Source organism: Carya illinoinensis, chromosome 3 (assembly GCF_018687715.1).
Source record: "Carya illinoinensis cultivar Pawnee chromosome 3, C.illinoinensisPawnee_v1, whole genome shotgun sequence".
Taxonomy (NCBI): domain Eukaryota; kingdom Viridiplantae; phylum Streptophyta; class Magnoliopsida; order Fagales; family Juglandaceae; genus Carya; species Carya illinoinensis.
This window is the reverse complement of record NC_056754.1, coordinates 2,974,435-2,995,601: the sequence shown is the minus strand read 5'-3', so window position 1 is coordinate 2,995,601 and position 21,167 is coordinate 2,974,435. Positions and strand designations below refer to the sequence as shown.

The 21,167-nt window shown below is 35.9% G+C and overlaps 2 protein-coding genes across 4 annotated transcripts in view; both read left to right on the top strand.

Moving 5' to 3' along the window:
• The window catches only part of LOC122302501 (inositol hexakisphosphate and diphosphoinositol-pentakisphosphate kinase VIP1-like), a 37,113-nt gene extending 29,487 nt beyond the window's left edge, over positions 1-7,626 (top strand). For both annotated transcript variants that reach the window (XM_043113797.1, XM_043113795.1), the window contains exons 25-31: positions 763-829; positions 1,277-1,348; positions 4,507-4,760; positions 4,845-4,902; positions 6,069-6,236; positions 6,550-6,624; positions 6,935-7,626. In XM_043113797.1, the coding sequence (XP_042969731.1) occupies positions 763-829; positions 1,277-1,348; positions 4,507-4,760; positions 4,845-4,902; positions 6,069-6,236; positions 6,550-6,624; positions 6,935-7,198 (958 nt within the window). In that variant the 3' untranslated portion in view covers positions 7,199-7,626. The remainder of the gene's footprint in view (positions 1-762; positions 830-1,276; positions 1,349-4,506; positions 4,761-4,844; positions 4,903-6,068; positions 6,237-6,549; positions 6,625-6,934) is intronic.
• A 5,366-nt stretch (positions 7,627-12,992) lies between these two features.
• Positions 12,993-20,968, top strand: LOC122302498 (plasma membrane ATPase 1-like). 2 transcript variants are annotated; one of them, XM_043113790.1, is made up of 21 exons: positions 12,993-13,348; positions 13,678-13,797; positions 14,110-14,215; positions 14,553-14,690; positions 14,862-14,996; positions 15,100-15,279; positions 15,864-16,070; positions 16,164-16,283; positions 16,366-16,485; positions 16,648-16,770; positions 16,858-16,962; positions 17,077-17,221; positions 18,003-18,167; positions 18,375-18,613; positions 18,812-18,844; positions 18,962-19,043; positions 19,260-19,420; positions 19,530-19,715; positions 19,815-19,997; positions 20,088-20,266; positions 20,723-20,968. In XM_043113790.1, exons 2-21 carry the CDS (start codon positions 13,727-13,729, stop codon positions 20,817-20,819), a joined length of 2,775 nt encoding a protein of 924 aa, XP_042969724.1. In that variant the 5' UTR covers positions 12,993-13,348; positions 13,678-13,726; the 3' UTR covers positions 20,820-20,968. The 2 variants fall into 2 exon arrangements, with proteins under 2 accessions (XP_042969724.1, XP_042969723.1); XM_043113789.1 differs by having other exon boundaries at positions 12,994-13,348; positions 14,117-14,215.
• Positions 20,969-21,167: the final 199 nt, after the last annotated feature.

Below are 21,167 nucleotides of genomic sequence, written 5' to 3'. Positions count from 1 at the left end.
TAGGAAAAAAGTAAAGTTAATGCAGTATGCAAAGGTATAGTTTTGTGTTAAAGGAGTTGTTGGATTTTTTTATATTTATGTTCAAATTAACTTCTTATTTTTATTTTTTGTTTTTATGGATGAGGCAAACTAATACGGAAATATTAAAAGTATGATCCAAGTTACATTATGTCAACGATTCAACGTATACGAGTATTGGGATTGGAAATTTAATGAAAGAAAATATTATTAACCCATCTTTATTGTTTGCTCCTCTATTGAATTTATGAGTAGTCCATAGAATTCTTTCTACACAACCTATGCATGGCATGCTTGTAAACTAGTTACTTCGTTTCTTTATGAGTAGGAATATGCATCAAAACTAGGGTTGCAAGTCATTTTGGGTTTGTTCAGCTTACCAACAATCTGAACTGGATCTACATGGCAGTTATAGCATAACTCAACTTTTGGCCCTGCTGATTCGAACTTGACATCTTGGCATGGTTGTGGTGAAGCATAAATATGTCCTTTCAAATAGTTAGAACCTTCTCAGCAAAGATTGTTGGTTCCCCTTATTTTTATTTGTTTGAAACAAGGCAGTATCACTTAATAAATAAAAAAAACTCAGTTCTTATCAAAAAAAAAAAAAAACTCAAGTTGATCATTTTGTCTTGATTGAAAGTTTATAACGGCATCCACTAATGGAGAATTTCATGTTGTTCTATTAATTGTATACTTTTGTTCTAGTTTGTGATGTGTTTTTATTGACTTTCTGCTTGACAGGTATGATCTCTTGCACAATGCACATCTTAAGCTAGAAGGTTTGGATAAGCTCTTCAAAGTTGCTCAGGTAAAACAGGCAAAGTTAATTAAGTTAGTTTTGGCATCGATTCATCTTTAGAAGGAAATATTCATTTTTTTTTTTGTTGATATGATTGCAAATATTCATTACTTTACTGTGGTGGATTTAAGTGATACTGCCTTTCACCTGTAGAATAGCAAAAAAGTACAGTCTGCAAGACTTATCACTCTGGTATCTATTTACCTTCAATCCTAGGATTTCTGCTTCCTAGAGCTGTGCATTATCGCTGCCGAAAGAACTTGATCCCCCTTGTTTAAAACAAAACACTTGGTGGTCCAAAAGTACAAATTTTGAGTCAAGAGTTGTGGGAGAAATAGGTTGCAGGAGGACTTAACCTCTTGTTATTACCCACTTTCTCTGTTATGCATATTGAATATTTGGTGAGATCCACTCATTATCACAGATATGCTAAAAGTGGTCTGTATATATTTGCAGTTACTTGCAGATGGCGTCATCCCAAATGAGTATGGAATCAATCCAAGGCAGAAGCTGAAGATTGGCTCAAAGGTAGCCTGCTTGCTGTGATGCCCCTCAAATTTACACTTAAAATTATAAATTATTGATCAGCTATCATTCTTTAGTAACTAACAGAATGTCACATTCAACCATTCTGCCTTTAAAAAAAAAAAGGGGATTTACCCACCTGTGGGTAGCCCAAGTGGTAAGGGCGAACTTGTGTGCATGAGCCCCATGCCACAGGCTTGATTCCCCCTTGGATCAAACTGCAAGTTGGAGGCCATGGCGGTGGGCTGCTGTGCTACTCTCTGCAGGTGTTTAGGTTCCATGGGTGAGTCCTAAGGGCTCTTATTCTCATGATACAAGCACTTTCCACAACATACTTTCTTCCACTAATTTCTAACTATAATAAGTTACACTGCAATGCTAACATAGTGGCAAGTAGTTAAATTAGATAACACCCCAAGAAATTCGAAGGCATATGCCCTTTTCTTTATTTTGGTTTTAATCATGTTTGTCTCCTTGAACAGTGTGTCAGTCACTGGGAAAACAAATATTCTGAAATTCTAACAAGCAACATGAGATGTTTAGGACTAATTGGGAGCATCAGAAGTTAGTTGTATGAAAGTTTTCTAGTGAGTGCGCATACAACTACGGGGTTAATCACATACATTTATGGAAGCTTCTGGACATGTTTAGCAATGTGCGGTAGGTTCTGCGCAATGTGTGGTGTCTAGGATATTGTATACATCGGTGGCCCAATGTTCTTTGCTATAGGGGTTGCTGATTGCACATGTATATTCTGGAGAATTTGCAATGCCTTTTCAGTTTGTTGCCTGTGCAGCCAATGTGGCAGATTCAGATGTATGCAGCAAAAGGGCTAAGCTATTTACAAGCCTTTATTTAAGACACACCCCTACACACTGTACTTTCAGCCGTGTCGGCTAAAAAAATTCAAAAGCTCAAGCGCTTAACAAAACAAAATCAAAATGAAAATTGAAAATCAAAGGTTCAAAATTGAAGTTGCAAGTCTGGAAGCTCTCTGCCCAAAAAAACAGAGAACAAGTGTATTCCACCATCTTTGGATACCAATAGGGTGAGATTCGGCCGGTCCGGACTGGCCAAACTGATCGGACCGGACCCAATTCGGTCCGGTCCAATTTTGAGAGGACCAAATGAGTCTGGGGTGGAACGAATGAAAAATAAAAATAAAATATAATTTTTATATAAATAATTTTATAAATTAATTATATAATTTTTAACTAATACTAATATTTATACTAATACTAATAGTCTAATATGGTATTAAAAAAAATACTAATAGTCTAATATTATAATATACTATACTTATACTAATATAGACTATATAATTATATTAAATACTATAAGTAATACTAATACTTATACTAATATAGTTATAACTAAATCACTATAACTATATATATTTAGTATGAATGTATTATTATATTCTTTAATGTATAACTATAATATATAGTACTAGTATATATTAATATATTAACATATTATAAGAGTTATAGTATAAATTATAATATAGAAATTATAATATACTAAATCACTATAACAATATAACTAATACTAATATATAGCTATACTATTAGTCTACTATTAATACTATTAGTCTATTATATAGTCTAAGACTCTCAATTCTAATATAGACTATATAGCTATAACTAATACTAATATTATTAATACTAATAATGTAGAAAATAGTTATACTAACTGATTGATTCAACATAACTAATATTACTAATATAATATAGCTATACTAAATTACTAATAGTCTAATACTAATACTATTATATAGTTAGTACTAATATATAGCTATATAGTATACTTATACAGTTGTATTAATACTATTAGTCTATTATATAGTCTAAAACTCTCAATTCTAATATAGGCTATATAGTTATAACTAATACTAAAATTATTAATACTAATAATGTAAAAAATAGTTATACAAACTGACTGATTCAACATAACTAATATTACTAATATAATATAGCTATACTAAATTACTAACAGTCTAATATTAATACTATTATATAGTTATACTAATCATAAATTCATAATAACTAAATCATTATAAGTCTAAAACTATATATATTTAGTATCAATGTATTATTATATTCTGTAATGTATAACTATTAACTATAATATATAATACTAGTATATATTTATATATTAACATATTATAAGAGTTATGGTATAAATTATAATATATTATATATGTATAAATATATAATAGTATTAGTATAGTTAATTTAATATGTAATATGTTATTATTAAATAACTATAACTACATAGAGTATTAGTAATATAATATTTAATATAATTGCATAGAGTATTAGTAATAAGAGTATTACTATTGTTTAATATAGTATGACATAGATTATTAATAAATGTGTGGGGTTTGAAGAGATATAGTGAAACTAGTATATTACATATAGTATTACTACTAATATATATAGTTATTAGTTATAGTATTAGTACTAGTGTATTATTAGTTATAGTAAATAAGTTTATAACTATTACTAATTTACTATATACTAATAGACTAATAGTATTACCGTATTACTAATATATATATATATAATAGTATATTATATGTATATATATTAAATATATCACGATATGATTACATTAGTATTAAACAAAATGTCATTAGATTAAAAAAAAAGAGAGAGTCAAGGGTGGACCAACCGGACCGTCCCGACCCTTAGGGAGCTCGGTCCAGTCCAGGGTGGGAAAACCCTGGACCAAATAGGTCCGGTCTGGTCCACAAAACCTCCTTGGACTGGACCGAACTCACCCCTAGATACCGATGTCAACTCTTGCTACATTCCGCATCTCTCACTTCTAATATGTATCCTCCTTTCTCTCTACCCTAAATGCACCATCTCTTCCCTCAATGTATACCCCCCCTCTCTGCCTTAAATGCCCTATCTCTGCCCTAAATGCACAAATTGGCTTCTATAGATATATTAGTCTGGAACAACCAAAAATTGGAGTGTAGCCACTAATATAAATAAGTCAGGAACTCCGAGCGGACTTGTGGACCTTTTGCCTTTCCATGCGTCTGGAGCTCTTCTTGGTCAATATTGCTTCTTGTACATTTACATTCTTATCTGATATATTTCATTTCTGCGGCTGAAATGGTTCCAACTTAATTTTATACATTTGCAATTCAGATTGCTCGTCGTCTGTTGGGTAAACTGCTGATCGATCTGAGGAATACTCGTGAAGAGGCCATCAGTGTTGCTGACCTAAAAAGCAATCAAGATCAACATTCTCCATCCATGAAAACCGAAAAGGAAGACATGGAATATCAATCAAAGTTTTACATTAAGAATGATGACGTGAGAAGAAATAGCACTACAAGCAATATATCAATGGAGCAGGATGATGACGATGATAAAGAGACCAAATATCGTCTGGATCCAAAGTAAATATTTGACTATTGTGTTTGTTGCATTATTCTATTAGCTGCAACTTATTATATAAACTTTTTAACCTTATTTTCTTTAAGGTATGCAAATGTCAAGACACCTGAACGCCATGTGCGGACACGACTTTACTTCACATCAGTGAGTATAATATTTGTGTTACCCTTTCACCATAGAAGCTCTATCTCTAATTCTCTCCATAATCTCTCAATTACGATTCAAACAAGTGCAGAAGAAATACTTTATATCGTTGTATACTTGGGCTTTGCCTATTCTTATTAATATTACCGTTTACCTATCAAAAAAAAAAAAAAATCCTTTATATCTAATATAGGGCTAGGGTAGGATTGAAGAGGTCTTGACTAAGATTTTGTTTGTTGTACCAAGTAGCTGGTTAATCTGAACCGCAGAATTTAATGGGAAAAATACACTAAGGACCCTCCAACCTCCAGACATTGTACAATTTGCATACCAAATAACCAAACTACCAAAGTCGACACATTACATCTCCAACTACCAAAAATTGATAAATAGTGCCTTTGTCCCGTCTAGTTGTTAAAATGGATAAAAAACAGGTAACTTAATTTTGACTATGGATCCTAACAGGGGTCTATCAGTGCAAATCAGCTGAACACCATGATTGATGAAAGCCTCTTTAGGAAGCATGATGAAATCTGGAATGGGGAAAGGGTACACATTGCAGCTTTTAAGTTGCTCGAGGGTGTAATATATCAGTTTTAGTCGTGGTAATGTATAAAACATCTGGTAGTTGAAGGGTGCAAATTCCTTTTTTCCAAATTTAATAGGTGTATCAACTTTCATTATCTTACCGCTTTATTTATTGTCAATGGTGTTTGGCCTTCTTTCATATTGACTTGAATTGTGATATTGATGCATTGGTGCAAATAATAATCTCTTTCAAGGACTTCGTTATAGTTTTTTAATACCCCTTTGTTATAAATACTGGCATGGAACTTCCAAATAGTTGGCTTAGAATGAAAAACCTTTAGGGGAGGTTTGGATGCACACCATCCAAACCTCCCCTAAGTTTAATCCATTTTCTCAAATCTTTTCCTTCTAGTTCTTTCCTTTTACATTTTTCTGGTAAGCTTAATGTCTTTCCATTCATGTGGAGTGAGCCGAACAATAATTAATAATCGTCTGAAGTTATTTTATACTAAGAAATCATTAATAATTATCTGAAGTTATTTTATACTAGTTCCTTATGTCTTATGACATCTATACAATTTACGGTTTAGCTCGTTGACTGATATTTACAATTTGTGATTTATTCTTTTCAATGACAGGAATCTCATATCCATTCTCTCGTGAATGTCCTCCGTTACTGTAACCTGGATGAATCTCTTCAAGGAGAGGATAGCCTTTTTTTCCATACTGCTTTGGATCGTTTATATAGAACCAAGGAGCTCGACTACATGAGTTACATTGTGCTGAGGATGTTTGAGAACACAGAGGTAGGTAATATTGGGCATGCCCCCAAGGAGAGGCATTTCTATTTGGTAATTTTAGTTCCTTTGGCTAAACAGTCGACGCTTAGAGCCTATTTAATAGACCCTACATGGACTAGACATGTTTGACTTATTACTGGTGTTCTGCACTTTGATCTGGATCAATCAGGTAATCTGGTGATTAATGAAAGTAGCACCTGCCAGAATCTTGTGTTACATTATTCTTTCTCATAAATCCTTTCTTAGATTAACGCACCAGTAATTAGATATTTGTGGCTTCATTATGCTGAGCACAATTATTCTTGAAATGAAATTACAGGTAGCCTTGGAAGACCCAAAAAGGTTCCGCATAGAGATCACTTTTAGCCGTGGTGCAGATCTATCCCCCTTGGAGGTAATGCGTCTTGAATTATGATAAAGTTGTCATCGAAGGGACCATCTCAAAAGGAGCTAATGATGGACATGCTCACCCTGTGGTTGAAACTTAAGTTATAATGTGCTAATAAGAGGATTGCTAGGGATGGGATTAAAAATGTTTGTTCATCCAACACGCTTAATACTGTTTATTGGCAACAAACCTGGTTAAAGTTAGATTAGTTTACCAACTTCATGGGCATATCTGCCCCTGATAACTTTGGGCTTCTTCTTCCTGTGTTGGTGGCATAAATATGCAGCTAACCTCTGGTTTCTCTTTTGCTTGGCAGAAAATCGACAGTGAGGCTGCTTCATTGCACCAGGAGCACACGCTGCCCATAATGGGTCCAGAAAGGCTGCAAGAAGTGGGATCATATCTCACCTTAGAGAAAATGGAAAAAATGATTCGCCCTTTTGCCATGCCAGCAGAAGATTTCCCTCCACCATCAACTCCTGCTGGATTCTCTGGCTATTTCGCAAAAAGTGCAGCGGTGCTTGAGCGCCTGGTAAATCTTTGGCCTTTCCATAAGCATGCAAATTCTAACGGAAAGTAACGAGTACTTTCACTTATATTTTGTGTCCAACCACAACCACCCCCCCCCCCCCCCCCTCTCTCTTCTTTTCTCATTCATTTGGCCCTTTCATTTATGCATCTTGATATTTGAAAAATTATGGTTGGTTGATCGGGTAGAGTGAGTTTTGAGTTCCTTTAGAGAAAATTAGCAATGGTCCGACAATTTTCAACAAGTAAAGAATGTGTTGGAAGTATCCATCTTGGATGAAACTGACGGGCATTGCTTGCATCGTTTTTTGTAATTCCCTCATTATTCCATTAATGTGGATAAAAGTAATCATCAGCTGAGTATCTTGCCCAGGTGCTAAAGTTTAGATTTTGTGTTAAAGTCCACAATCAACCATATTGTTATATTCGGATCATACACGTGTGGAGAAATTGCTATAATATTCTTCTGTTAGAGAACAATGGGATTTTTTTTTCCTTTTGTGTATCTGCTGGGCTAACAAGACTTCCAGGGCTCTTGAAGAATCAAATTAAAGCAAATGGTTACTAATTCTGCTTTGAGATGAAGGCCAAAATGGTTGGGAGAGTAAACTTTAAAAAGGAGAGGGATTTTATAAATGAAAATGAGTGGATAGTGGCAGTTGCCTGCTGAAGTGGTTGCTTGCGTGCGTGCGTTACCCGCGGTGATGAAATGACATGTTGCAGATAGCCAAGGTTTGATATCAGATTTCAATACTTCGCCAGCAATACCCAAGAGTTCGTCGTATCATACGCTATTACGAAAGGTCATGTTTTCTAGCTTATGATCTGGTTATAGCTGGTTATATTTCTGGTCCCTGTAGGTAGGTGGTTGTAGCGAGCCCACTAAATTGTGTTCTGTAAAGTGATGGACTGATTCGATAGAGTTTCTTCTGGAAGTATTGGACCCTTTATGGGCCTAACTCCGTTACAACTAACTCCGACTAACACTAGACAGAAACTATCTGCTCTCTACAAAACGCTGCCGTTGAATCCCTACATTTATCTTCCTCGTTACTCTTACTTGACAGAACACTGAACTCATCGGTTCCACATTGATCTTCTTCGACACAATTCAATAAGCTTCGGGTTGCTTCTGGTCCCATATCTTCACTTCAAGCACATAACAGTGGTCGTCTCAGGGTCAATCGAGTCAAGACTACTCTAAAAGGGATTGCCTTCCTCCTTTTTTGTAGCCTACTTTCAGAGAAAAGTATCCCTACACTCTTTTCTGCATAAGTTGCAAAGCCAGGTTTGGTCCAACACAATCATGTCACGCAGTCCCCCTTACTTTCGGGGTTTTATGTTGTCATCATAGGGCCCATAGACTATTTGCCTTTAGAATTTGTGGGTTTGCTATCCTCAGACTTTTCTCCCTCCGACCTTTCATCGACAGGTTGAATCATTCTCCAATATTAATGCGGAGGTGGGTTTGCTCTAAGCCTATAACAAGGGGTCAAGGGGGCGGTAGTAGTTTAGCAGAGATTTCATTCTTGTGTAAACAGGCTATAAGTTTCAACAATATTTTCGGGCAAAGAAAATGTGCAACTAATTCTTGGTGGGCCTACATCACTGGTGTGACAGAGATAAATATTATAATAATATTTATTTTGTCAAAATGCATATTACGTAAAAGTTACACCATGTAACAACATAACAAGAGGTGGCCAGCACTGCTAAATGCCATAGGTAGCACGAGTAATATATTTCTTAATAGTTCAATCTTATAATCTTTACTTCTCTACCTAAACCCACCTTCAATTTCATGTTACTTGCCCAGCACAAGCGCCACAACCTGGTTAGAAGCATTAAAGGCGGTAAGTGACTATCTATATCAAATAATGCACCTTCTATATATTTTTCAGAAATTTCATAGACAGACAGTTACTCTGGTCACCCTAATGTGACGAGGATGCTTTCTTGCTGACAACCGAAAGTGGGTGGGGAAGACCCATCCTTCTATTTCCAGGATCTTACTATTGGAACCTTTTCTTCTTTATATCTCTTCTTTCTTTAGCTTTTCTTTAGCTTTGGATCATTTGATCTGGCTTTGTTGACCATTTCCTGGACCTAGATTGATTTCCAGGTAGATATAAAAGTTTGATTTAACAATTATGCCCACCCCAAAATGATTTTTTCTTCAAAACCTAATGCTAATATATTTGCAAGATCCAATACGTGGTCAGGCGTTAGAAATCTTACCTATGATTATCAGAATCATTGGGCTTAGTTGGGGCCTTTCAAGTTATGAATTCTCATCACTTGTTACAAATGATGAAACAGTTCAGAAAATCATTTCCTTGCGACAAAATCTGGGGATACGACAAGTGGATGCACTTTTATCAATCAAATGTAGATGTCGTAGTGATGATCATTAATTTGGGTTTATAATTGAAGGGCAAAACGACGAGAAAAGCTCTCCATGTTGGAATTACCTCCAATACTTAATTTATCAACCCACATTTTTAATACGATGTCTTATTACTTGCCCGTGATGTAAAGCAAATCTATATGATTTGGTGGAAGCCGCATATATTATTAGCAATGATTTAATATGGGGATATGAATTATTGGTCCAAGTGGTATCTAGGGAGTTCTAAGCTTTTCTTGTAGAGGTTATACAAAATCTGGACTCTGATACTGCGGCGTAGTTGTAGCGAATTTACTTTTCTAATTTGTACGTAGCGCCTACAAATTAGAAAAAATGCACTAATGTATCTCTGTCATGTTCGGCCTTCCCCTCTTTCAAGACGTCACCAGATTCGGATAGGATAAAGGCTACAGCCACCGAGTGGGTACCGAACGTGTAATTTTTTTAAACAATTTTTAAACTCTCTTAAATATTTATAAATTATTACAAATTTATTAAAAAATATTTTCTTAATCATTAAATAAAAAAAATCCAATCGGTAGTTTTTGTCAGTGGAAATTCTCGATGGATACATCAATTCTCTGCTGATAGTAAATGAGGTCTCTCTAATACATTAGTGGCAACCTTGGACCCTTGGTGCCCAAAAAGCTCTTGAAATAAAAAATTAATGAAGAGAATATAGAAAAAGACTGGACGAATTAATAGGATAAAATTTTTAATAGAGTTATTGATCGAACTCCGTTGCTCCAAGATCCAAATTCATTCTATAATTGGTTTTGACAGTATTATATATGTTGTGCAATAATTGTATTTCTCTATCCGTTTTTTTTATTATCTGTATGATCCGTCTATCTTTGGGAGCCTAGGGTGTGAAAATAGGTGGATCCCAAAAACTCCCTCGTTTGGCGTTGCATGATTTCAGTAAGATTCAGACGGTTGTAAGGGATCCATATATCCTTGACAAAAACCAATATGGGGTGTTTCCAAATAATTGCTCATAAAATGCTGGTCTAATAATTTCCATCATGTGGAACAAAAAACAGTGGTCGGTCCAGCAGTTTCGACTGGGAAAGCTGACCTAGTTCGTGTCCTTAAATTTACGCGAAAAATCGAAGTAACTCTAACTAAATATTGAGGGAAAACAAAGGTAAGGTAATCTGAAGAGCCAATGCCAACCGATTCCATACGGCATCGGCCTTTGGCTATAAGGTTGCCTCGGACAATTGATTTTCCCAATTTGCTAGGCCAAAACATGATGGCCGCCACAACCTCAACCACGTAAAACAAATCAAATCAAGGGTGAAGAAGTAGCTAGGACTGAAAGATCAGGATGAGAAAAAGGAAGAGAGAGGCATGAAAGAAAATGACAAAAAATCTTCCCTCATTGACTCCCACTTTAATGATGCCAGAGTTTGAGTTCAAGGGGGATTCTTTCTAATTTGAAGGCATGAGGCCCCTCTGCTAGCTTTTTTTGGGCGTCTTTTTCAAGTTATTGTGTTTTTTATCTGTTCCTAGTCAAAGTTCAAACATGATCTTGTAACAGATGGGAAACTATTAGGAAAGGTTGGTTTGAAGTTTGAACCATACCATGCATGAGTTACGTATTCTAGTTGGGGTAGATAGGCATTAAAACCCACTGTTAATCGAGATGATGATCATGACAAAAAAAAAAAAAAACCCTAATTTTCTTTTTCTAATTATAAGACTCTTCCTAATGGCATGTTTTGAGGGATTAGTTCCCTCTTCCTAATTAGAGACTCTAAATATATTGAGTTTCATAGATCCGTCTCATATGCATTATCAAAGTTTCCTTTGTATATACAAAATTAGAAGAGTTTTATATATGTAAGATTCAAATATTGTCTTAACTAGCCGGCCGTAGATCCCTACGTGTTGAAATTTAGTGGCAAACGGATCGAAAAATGGCAGAAACCTTAAAGAGTAAGAGAAATAATAAGTTAGGTAATATATTAGAACGTTGCCTTCCCTTATCTACCATTCCTCTCCAGCTTCCGGCCAGCTTAGCTTATATTAACAGTACTTGCTCCTGATCCAATACTTCACAGCAATTTGGCATCACTAGCTAGCCATGCATGAATGATCTGTAGTACCACTAGTCAAGGATCGAAAACATTATATGTTATTCCCGCAGTATTAATTAACGATCGATTGCATTCTTTTATTACCATGTATTAAGAATGATTGAAGGTCGCAATCTTCAAGTTTTCCGGATTAGCTTTGAAAGTGTACATTTGTCTTCAGTTTTTTTTTTTTTTATTTGCGACGATCTCTTTTTTTCAAATAATATTTATGGTTTACGTGACTTCACCAAAGCTAAAAGCATTAATTAGGACTTCTCTGATCTATGAGTTCAGGCTGATCATGTATTCATATATTCCTTGATGGAGGCATGCATGCAAAAAGGATTGTAATTGTTAGTACTGTCCCTGGAGTTCTAAGGACCATTGTCTGATTATTGCAGATTGTATTTATGTATCAAAACACAAGTTCTTAGGGATATCCAATAATATATAGGACCAAGAAATTAGGTTTAAGGAAGCTGGATGTAAGATTTAACATTATCTAATTATCTAATTACCCCTCAAATTTATACAAAATTCAGCGAAATTAAACAAGTACATGGACTAATACTAGATTTTTTTTTTTTTTAATGTTTTGGTGTAAAATCATGTTTGGTTAAATCTTAGAACTAAGAGAGTTAAATATAGAAAATAATCCCTATCATATTTATTAAACATGGATGTAATGAGATCCATTTTATATATCTATATGAAATATTTTATTTATAAAGTCACTTAGGAGAATACATTATTCGTGTTTACATTGTTATATCTCAAATTTATGATTTAAACATTTTTATTGTAAATTAATTTTTATTATATGTTAGTAGTGTTAGAAGAATATTTCTATTTTTAAATCGATATGTATTGCATACTTAATAAAATGCTTACTTAACATAATTTAATTTAAAAGATAAATTTTAAAATTTAAATATTTTATTAAGTAAAGTAGATGGTGTATTTTACACACGGATTTGTTGATATAATAAGTTAAGTTATGTGTAGATTTTAAAAGACACTTGAAGGGAAAGTATTGGCCATGTTTATAAAAAAAATTCTACTATATATTACACATGATTTTTTAATTTTTAATTTTTTTTATTAAATATATAGTATATAGATGATGAATAGAAGAATAATTTAATTAATTTAATATAAATAAAATTAAAAAAATTAAAAATAAATGTAGTGTATGTTACGTGGGCATCTCCATCTGAGGATCACTTCCCGAATATACGGACTGGCTGATTCAACCAATACTTGTTCGAAGGGCATTTGTGTCTGGGGGCAAAATTGTCAAAAAGTGGAGTGCCAATGCCAGGTACTTTTTCTGATGTTGCATTCATATTTTTCCAGTACTGGAACGGATGAATCATAGGAGCGTACCACCCGCCCAGTGCATAATCTACTTCGAGTTAAAACTTCTTAACCCGCAGCAAAAGGACAACAATCGTGTCGAGAAACTCAGAAAGCTGCCAACTTTAAGGTTAAGAGAGAGAAAACATTGGTGAGATAAAACAGAGTGGCAAGAGAAATAGACTACACCGTCGAGAGATGACACGCAGTGCTCTGTTTTTTCATTGATTGCTCACGGTGATTTTCACGCTCTTCTAGTTTCTACTTCAATTTGGTAGTGCACCTGAAAATCAAGGGGCTTGCGATGGATAACAAGGCTGAAGTTTTGGAGCCTGTGCTAAAAGAAGCCGTGGATTTGGTACCAAAGCAGAGCAAACCATCTCTCTGTTTTTTTTTTTCTATTCTGGGAATTATTCTCTCTGTTTTGTGTCTTTACTCTTGGACTTACGTTTTCTGTTGGTTTTCCTTTAAGGGCTTTTATTTTCGAATTAGAACTTTGTTTCGGTGCTTTTGTTGCTGGGTTGTGTTTTAGGCTTCTGCCTTCTGGGTTTGTGATGACCGTTATGATTTTTTTTTTTTTTTCTTTTTTCCTTCTTGTTGTTGTTGTATTATGGGTTTTGGTTTTTCTTTCAAAATGCTGTTTTAGATTTTTCTTTTGAGTTTGTAATGGAATTACTTGGATTGTAGGAGAACGTACCAATTGAAGAGGTTTTTCAGACGTTGAGGTGCAATAAAGATGGTCTCACAACAGGGGCTGCTCAGGAGAGGTTGGCCATTTTCGGCTACAACAAGCTTGAGGAAAAAAAGGTATACCACTTCTATCCTTTATTCTCTGTTTGTTTCAACGGAAAAATATTTGAGAAATTTTTTCGTTTCAGTTTTAAGCAAAAATGATATACTTCTGGTGTGAGATATTTACTTTGAAAGTTTCCAACAATTTAGCTGAAAGGAAAATAATAGGTCTTTCCTTATCTTTACTCTGAGTTTTGCACCAAGACAAACTAAAAGGAAATTCTTCGAAGTATTTACGAATGGAAAACACAGATCAATTTCCTCTTATATTATTCTCACTTTGGATTTTGATTTCTTTGGCCTTTTTGGTTGTTTTCATATTTTGAGTTCACAGGAAAGTAAGATATTGAAGTTCTTGGGCTTTATGTGGAATCCTCTCTCATGGGTCATGGAAGCCGCAGCCATAATGGCCATTGCGCTAGCCAATGGAGGAGTGAGTGTTCTTTTTACCTCTTCTAGGGGTTTTTCTGTCAGTTGCTGAGAAAAAAGTCTGAGGAAATGAAAGGAAATTTAACTTTCCAAGCTTACATTGATGTAAAATTGGGGGTACCATCCTTTCAGAAAAAAATGCTTATATTGATGTTCTCTTGGTGTACTATACCTTTTTTTAAGGATTAAATAAGATTTAGTTGATTTAACGTTTGTTGTCTAGGGTGCCGAATAAAGATTATTTAAGTTCCTTTTTTTTTTTCCTACCTCTTTCCTGCAACTTGTCTTCGACTGGAGGATTCTTACATTTTAGAATTTCTTACCGGCTGCACATTTTGTAGGGAAAACCTCCTGATTGGCAAGATTTTGTTGGAATCACAGTTCTGCTGCTTATCAATTCAACTATAAGTTTTATAGAGGAGAACAATGCTGGTAATGCTGCTGCTGCTCTCATGGCCTGTCTCGCTCCCAAAGCGAAGGTATTGATCGGATAAGTGCATTCCTCTCCGTAATCTATATGACTTTGGTTATGTTAGTGCTATGAGTTTTCTTTTGATTTGACGTAAATTGATTCATCAATTTGCTGTTATATGTAATTGATGAATTTGTAGTCTTTTCTGATTATGTCATATGTGTTGGGATTATTTCAGGTCCTTAGAGATGGGAGGTGGATTGAGGAGGACGCATCTATTCTTGTTCCTGGTGATGTAATTAGTGTCAAGCTTGGGGACATTATTCCTGCAGATGCTCGCCTCCTTGATGGCGATCCCTTGAAAATTGATCAGGTAATTTTTCGTGCAACCTTCACTGTTCTGTTTGCTGAAGCTGGGTCAGCTTGTTGAGTGGAACCGACCTACTCACTTGTGTTCTGTACTTGGACTGTTTTAGTCTGCACTTACAGGGGAGTCCCTTCCTGTGACAAAAGGCCCTGGTGATAGTGTTTATTCAGGTTCTATATGCAAACAGGGGGAAATTGAAGCAGTGGTCATTGCTACTGGTGTTCATACCTTCTTTGGAAAGGCTGCTCACCTTGTAGATTCTACAAATCAAGTGGGGCACTTTCAGAAGGTAAATAGGTGCAAATGAAAGCAAATTCTTCTAAAAGATAGTTGCAATAGAGATAAGAAAATAAAGATTTGAGGGAAAATAAAATGGAAAAGAAGCTAATGCGAGAAGTGGGAACAGTACAGAGGAGAGGATTTGGGGAGACTTTGGACAGCTATCTTATATGGAAGCGGAGCACATTGTGAGACATGCATGTTAGCATGGCTGTTTCAATCTTTGCTCTTATGCCACTGAGTAGTTCTTTCTTGTATCCTAAGCTTTTCTCTGCATAACATTAGTAACTGCTTTATGATAAGTCTTCTTTTCTTTTTTCCTTTTTTGAGGGGAAAAAGGTAAATTTAATTATTTTAGGTCAAAAGGTAAATCCTGGTTTGCTTTCAACCAAGTGAATAAAAATTTACTTGTATGGTTATTTGCTTTTACCAGACGAAATGTGATTGATAACCATGTTTGCACCTGTACTAATGAGAAACACGGTTTACTGGCAATTTGAAACTTGATATTAACCATTTTTGTCCTGCCGCTACTAGATTAGTTGTTTCTGTTTGTATCTGATTGAGAAAATCCTTCTGTTACCTGCATGATAGGTCCTGACTGCCATTGGGAACTTCTGTATATGTACAATTGTTTTGGGGATGATAATAGAGATCATCGTCATGTTCCCAATTCAACACCAGCCATATCGTCCAGGAATCGACAATCTGCTGGTGCTTCTTATCGGAGGAATTCCTATTGCCATGCCCACAGTTTTGTCGGTGACTATGGCAATTGGATCCCATCGTTTAGCTGAGCAGGTTGGTTACAATAGGCATAGCACTTCTATCGCCTCAAGTGATCACTTTTAGATGGTTGATGGTGTGTATGGCCTTGATTAATTATTATTGCAGGGAGCTATTACCAAAAGAATGACAGCAATAGAGGAAATGGCGGGGATGGATGTGCTTTGCAGTGACAAAACTGGGACTTTGACACTGAACAAGCTTACCGTTGACAAGAATCTTATAGACGTTGGTTAATGGTTTCTTCAGTTTGTGGTTGCAATTTAAACATCTTAAATTTAATGCTAGTTCGAATATTTCATTTGAATAGGTCTTTGTAAAGGGAGTAGACACAAATACTGTCATTCTGATGGCGGCTCGAGCATCCCGAGTCGAAAATCAAGATGCAATAGATGCTGCTATAGTGGGAATGTTGGGTGATCCAAAGGAGGCATGTATAGTATTACAGGCTTTATCTTGCACATATGCTAAAAAAGCTGTGTTAGATGTTTTCTGCCAACCTTTATTACGTTAGGATGATAGATGAGCTTTGTCTAATTTATTAGATTTTGTATTTTTTATGTTTCTTTGCTTATGCTCTTGATACAAAAAGGCTAGAGTTGGAATTCAAGAGGTCCACTTCCTTCCATTCAACCCAACCGATAAGCGAACAGCTCTAACATATGTTGACAGTGAAGGTAAAATGCATCGGGTCAGCAAAGGGGCACCAGAGCAGGTAAGATAATCAACAATTATTTTTGTGTACTTTTGATTTGTCTGGAATGCTGAATGAAGTAACTTATGCCTGCGTTTTTATGACTAGATTTTGAATCTTGTACACAATAAATCAGAAATAGAATGCAGAGTTCATGCCATGATAGATAAATTTGCAGAAAGGGGATTACGTTCTCTTGCAGTAGCATATCAGGTAGTGTATCATCCATGTTGTTATTTCTTGGTTTTATCTTCATTTCATTTCTAATGCACATTACTTGTGTTATAATTCATGATCATATTGGCAAGTTTCGTTTTTAATGTGTAGGAAGTTCCTGATGGAAGGAAGGAGAGCCAAGGAGGGCGATGGCAATTTATTGGTGTCATGCCCCTATTTGACCCGCCAAGACATGATAGTGCAGAGACAATACGAAGGGCATTGGATCTTGGGGTAAATGTTAAAATGATCACAGGTGTGTATTATTCATAAAACAATATCATGTGAATACTACTTCTAATTAGATTCATGGGTAATACCTTAGTATGATTCATGCCTGGTAAATATCAAAGTCATAAGGTAACTTTACGGTTGTGTATACCAGAGAATGAGGCAATGAAAGAGATAACTACTTTAATCTAGGGTAAAAGCTTGTATTTAACTCGCATACTATGCAAAAAGTGTGCAAGGAGGGTGCTTTTATGACTTCTTTTGCATGTTGAACCATTAGGTTTCTACCGTATAGCACTTCCTAATCCTTCTGAAGCAACTTCACGCTAGTAATTCAAGCCAAAAAGATGATTCAGAATTTGTTCTTTGGTGAACACCTGATTGGCAATTATTACACATTACGTGTGGCTTTGTTTGTACGTGGTATCCGGGATAAACCTTTGCCCAATATTGGTACCATCTGTCATAGACTGCACAGGTAGTAATTGACTCCAGTTCTGTATTAGTTCTGTTCTCTCCTTCAAATAGCAAGAGCATGCAGTTCAGATTGTAATATTAAAATGGTGCTTATAGATTTTTTCGTACCACTTAACTGCCATTGCCTTTTCCGTGCTTTTACGTCAACTCATATGCGGTTGTAACGCAAACGATACTAGTATATAATCGGTAAATACTGCTAATAAACATAAATCATCTTCTGGGACTTGTATGATTTTTCTCTGGCACGTGGAAATTCTTATGGCATCTACCAGTGTATCAATTGCAGTCTTGTTGATTGGATCTTTACTCTTTCCGGTCTTCATTAGGTGATCAATTAGCAATAGCAAAGGAAACCGGACGCCGCCTGGGAATGGGAACAAACATGTACCCTTCCTCTGCATTGCTGGGACAGAACAAGGATGAGTCAATGGCAGCTTTGCCGGTAGATGATCTTATTGAAAAAGCTGATGGGTTTGCTGGTGTTTTCCCTGGTATTGTATTTTGTTTTCATTCTTTGAGGGCTTTTCTCCCCAACTTGCAATGAATAACCTATGACTAAGTCTAGTCGAAATACCATTGCACCCAATTCAGCTACTAGTAAAAGGAAGCTGGGATCAACCATATATTGTTTTTGTAGGATTCAGTGCATATTTCTGTTCTTTGTTTATATGACTGCACCCAATATTTTGTTGATACAGAGCACAAATATGAGATTGTGAAACGTTTGCAAGCTAGGAAGCATATCTGCGGGATGACTGGTGATGGAGTCAATGATGCTCCTGCTCTGAAAAAGGCTGACATTGGCATAGCTGTTGCTGATGCAACTGATGCAGCTCGCAGTGCTTCTGACATTGTCCTGACTGAACCTGGTCTTAGTGTTATAATTAGTGCGGTACTGACTAGTCGGGCAATATTCCAAAGGATGAAAAATTACACGGTGAGCTTGCACTTTGATTAAATAGAGCTTTAAACAAATGTTCAGAATTTATCAATAACTAGTTGCACAACCGCCCAATTTGAGGGAAGATAAATGTTTACTCTTAATTTTGTTTAAAACCTAATTGTTGAGTTGTTTGAATGTGACCTTAGATTACAAAGTAGTAATTATTATTTATTGACTCCTTTCTTGTTGCAGATTTATGCAGTTGCCATTACAATCCGTATTGTGGTAAGTACTATGCTGTTGGCTTCAGGATATTGTATCTGGAAAATGTTTTACATCGCCCCATGTTCTTTGAGCTATCTGACTTTGTTTTTTAACTCCATTTTATTTCTCTTATGACAGCTTGGTTTTATGTTACTTGCTCTCATATGGCAGTTCGACTTCCCACCATTCATGGTGCTGATTATTGCTGTCCTTAATGATGGTTAGTTTCCTTCTTTTACCCCCACATGCTCTGAATTCCTTATTTTATCTAATATGCATATAGAACTTTCTATGGTTCCTTCGTTACAAGGGGATTAAAAAATCGGATAAAACATTATTTTCCATCTCTCTGGGGACGTGAATTGGTATCCATTCAACTAACAAAGAGTATAGAGGAGTTGGCTATCTGCCATTTACAAGATCGATGGCTTGCTAGGTACCATTATGACAATATCAAAGGATAGGGTGAAGCCGTCTCCTCAGCCTGATAGCTGGAAGCTGGCAGAGATCTTTACAACTGGAATCATTCTCGGCAGTTATTTGGCTATGATGACAGTCATCTTCTTTTGGGCAGCATACAAGGCAGACTTCTTTCCTGTAAGACTCTTTTATCTTTTTAGTCAAATGAACACCAAATTTTTTGTTCTTTCCTGTAAGACTTTCTTTTTTCTTTTGCTCGAATTGATTCTTATTATGCAATACACAGCGTACATTTGGGGTTTCAAGCCTTCAGCAGAAGGATGCAGATGACTTTAGAAAGCTTGCCTCAGCAGTGTACCTGCAAGTCAGTACCATTAGTCAGGCTCTTATATTTGTGACACGATCCCGGACTTGGTCTTTTTGTGAGCGACCTGGATTTTTGCTTGTAGCAGCTTTTGTTATTGCTCAGCTGGTGGGTGAACTGCTGGTTTTTTCATTGCATTTTGTGATTGCCTGCCTACTGATATATGGGAAGAATCAATGACCTCTTATCAATTTTTCTTGCATGTAGGTTGCCACACTGATTGCTGTCTATGCAAACTGGAGCTTTGCTGCAATTGAAGGGATTGGATGGGGATGGGCTGGTGTTATTTGGCTCTATAACCTAATCTCTTACATCCCACTTGATTTCATCAAGTTCTTTATCCGATATGCCCTGAGTGGGAGGGCTTGGGATCTTGTTATTGAGCAAAGGGTATGTATGGGCACTGGTTCAATAGAGTCACGTAAGTTGTTGACAAGGGTTCCTCCTTGATTCTTTGTGATCGAGTTCTATGTACTGCAGATTGCCTTCACAAGGAAAAAGGATTTCGGGAAGGAAGAACGGGAGCTCAAATGGGCACATGCACAAAGAACACTCCATGGTTTGCACCCACCTGAAACCAAAATGTTCAGTGAACGCACAAGTTACACCGAACTTAATCAGATGGCTGAAGAGGCCAAACGACGAGCTGAGATTGCTAGGTAAACGTCATTACAATCGACTAATTTTCCTTTTTGATGCAATTAATTTTTTGTAGTATAGTTTTGCTCTTAACGGTTGATGAATAGTCTGTGATTAAGATGAAATGGTGTGATGGGCTCCCTTTTGTTTCATATACGTTTAAGTTATAAAGACGCTAAACTTTATTTGATATCCAAATACACGGATCGAATATGCCCAGCAAGATAAGAAAAAGAAGAAAGCAATAAAATCCTGAGAGAATATTTGGTATGTACAACACACGCTAGACCGATTATCGGTTTCATTTTACATTAAATTAACAGGCAGTGAAAAAAAAAAATACTTTAAGATAATGCATCCTGTTACCAACTCATGCAATCTTTAATTATTATGACAATAAATGATTTCGCCTCACCGCGGCGATTGAACTTGATATGATAATGCATGGTATATCCTACTTTTATTTTTTGTTGCAGAATCAGAGAATTGCACACACTGAAAGGGCATGTGGAGTCGGTGGTGAGAATGAAGGGCCTTGACATAGACACAATTCAGCAATCATACACCGTGTGATGGATCATACACTTATGATTCCGCATGTTATATACCTTTAGTGTCAATGCTTGAAACAGAAAAGCTGTAGTTTGTGATCCTAATATATAAACCATAACCCACCTGAGTATATATCATCATATGTATTTACTTTTGCCTGCTTCCTTGTATTTTGGGTTGCTTTCCTTTCTATATATGATAACCAAATACCCACCCTAACACATTTGATTACATCAGTGCCCCATCCAAAGACTACTCAATTATAGTCATCCATCTATGCTCTCCTTCTGGGATCAGAAAAAATGTATGACATGACCAGAAAATTAGGCCCCTTGTCAACACTATTTTATCACTTCACATACCATTTCC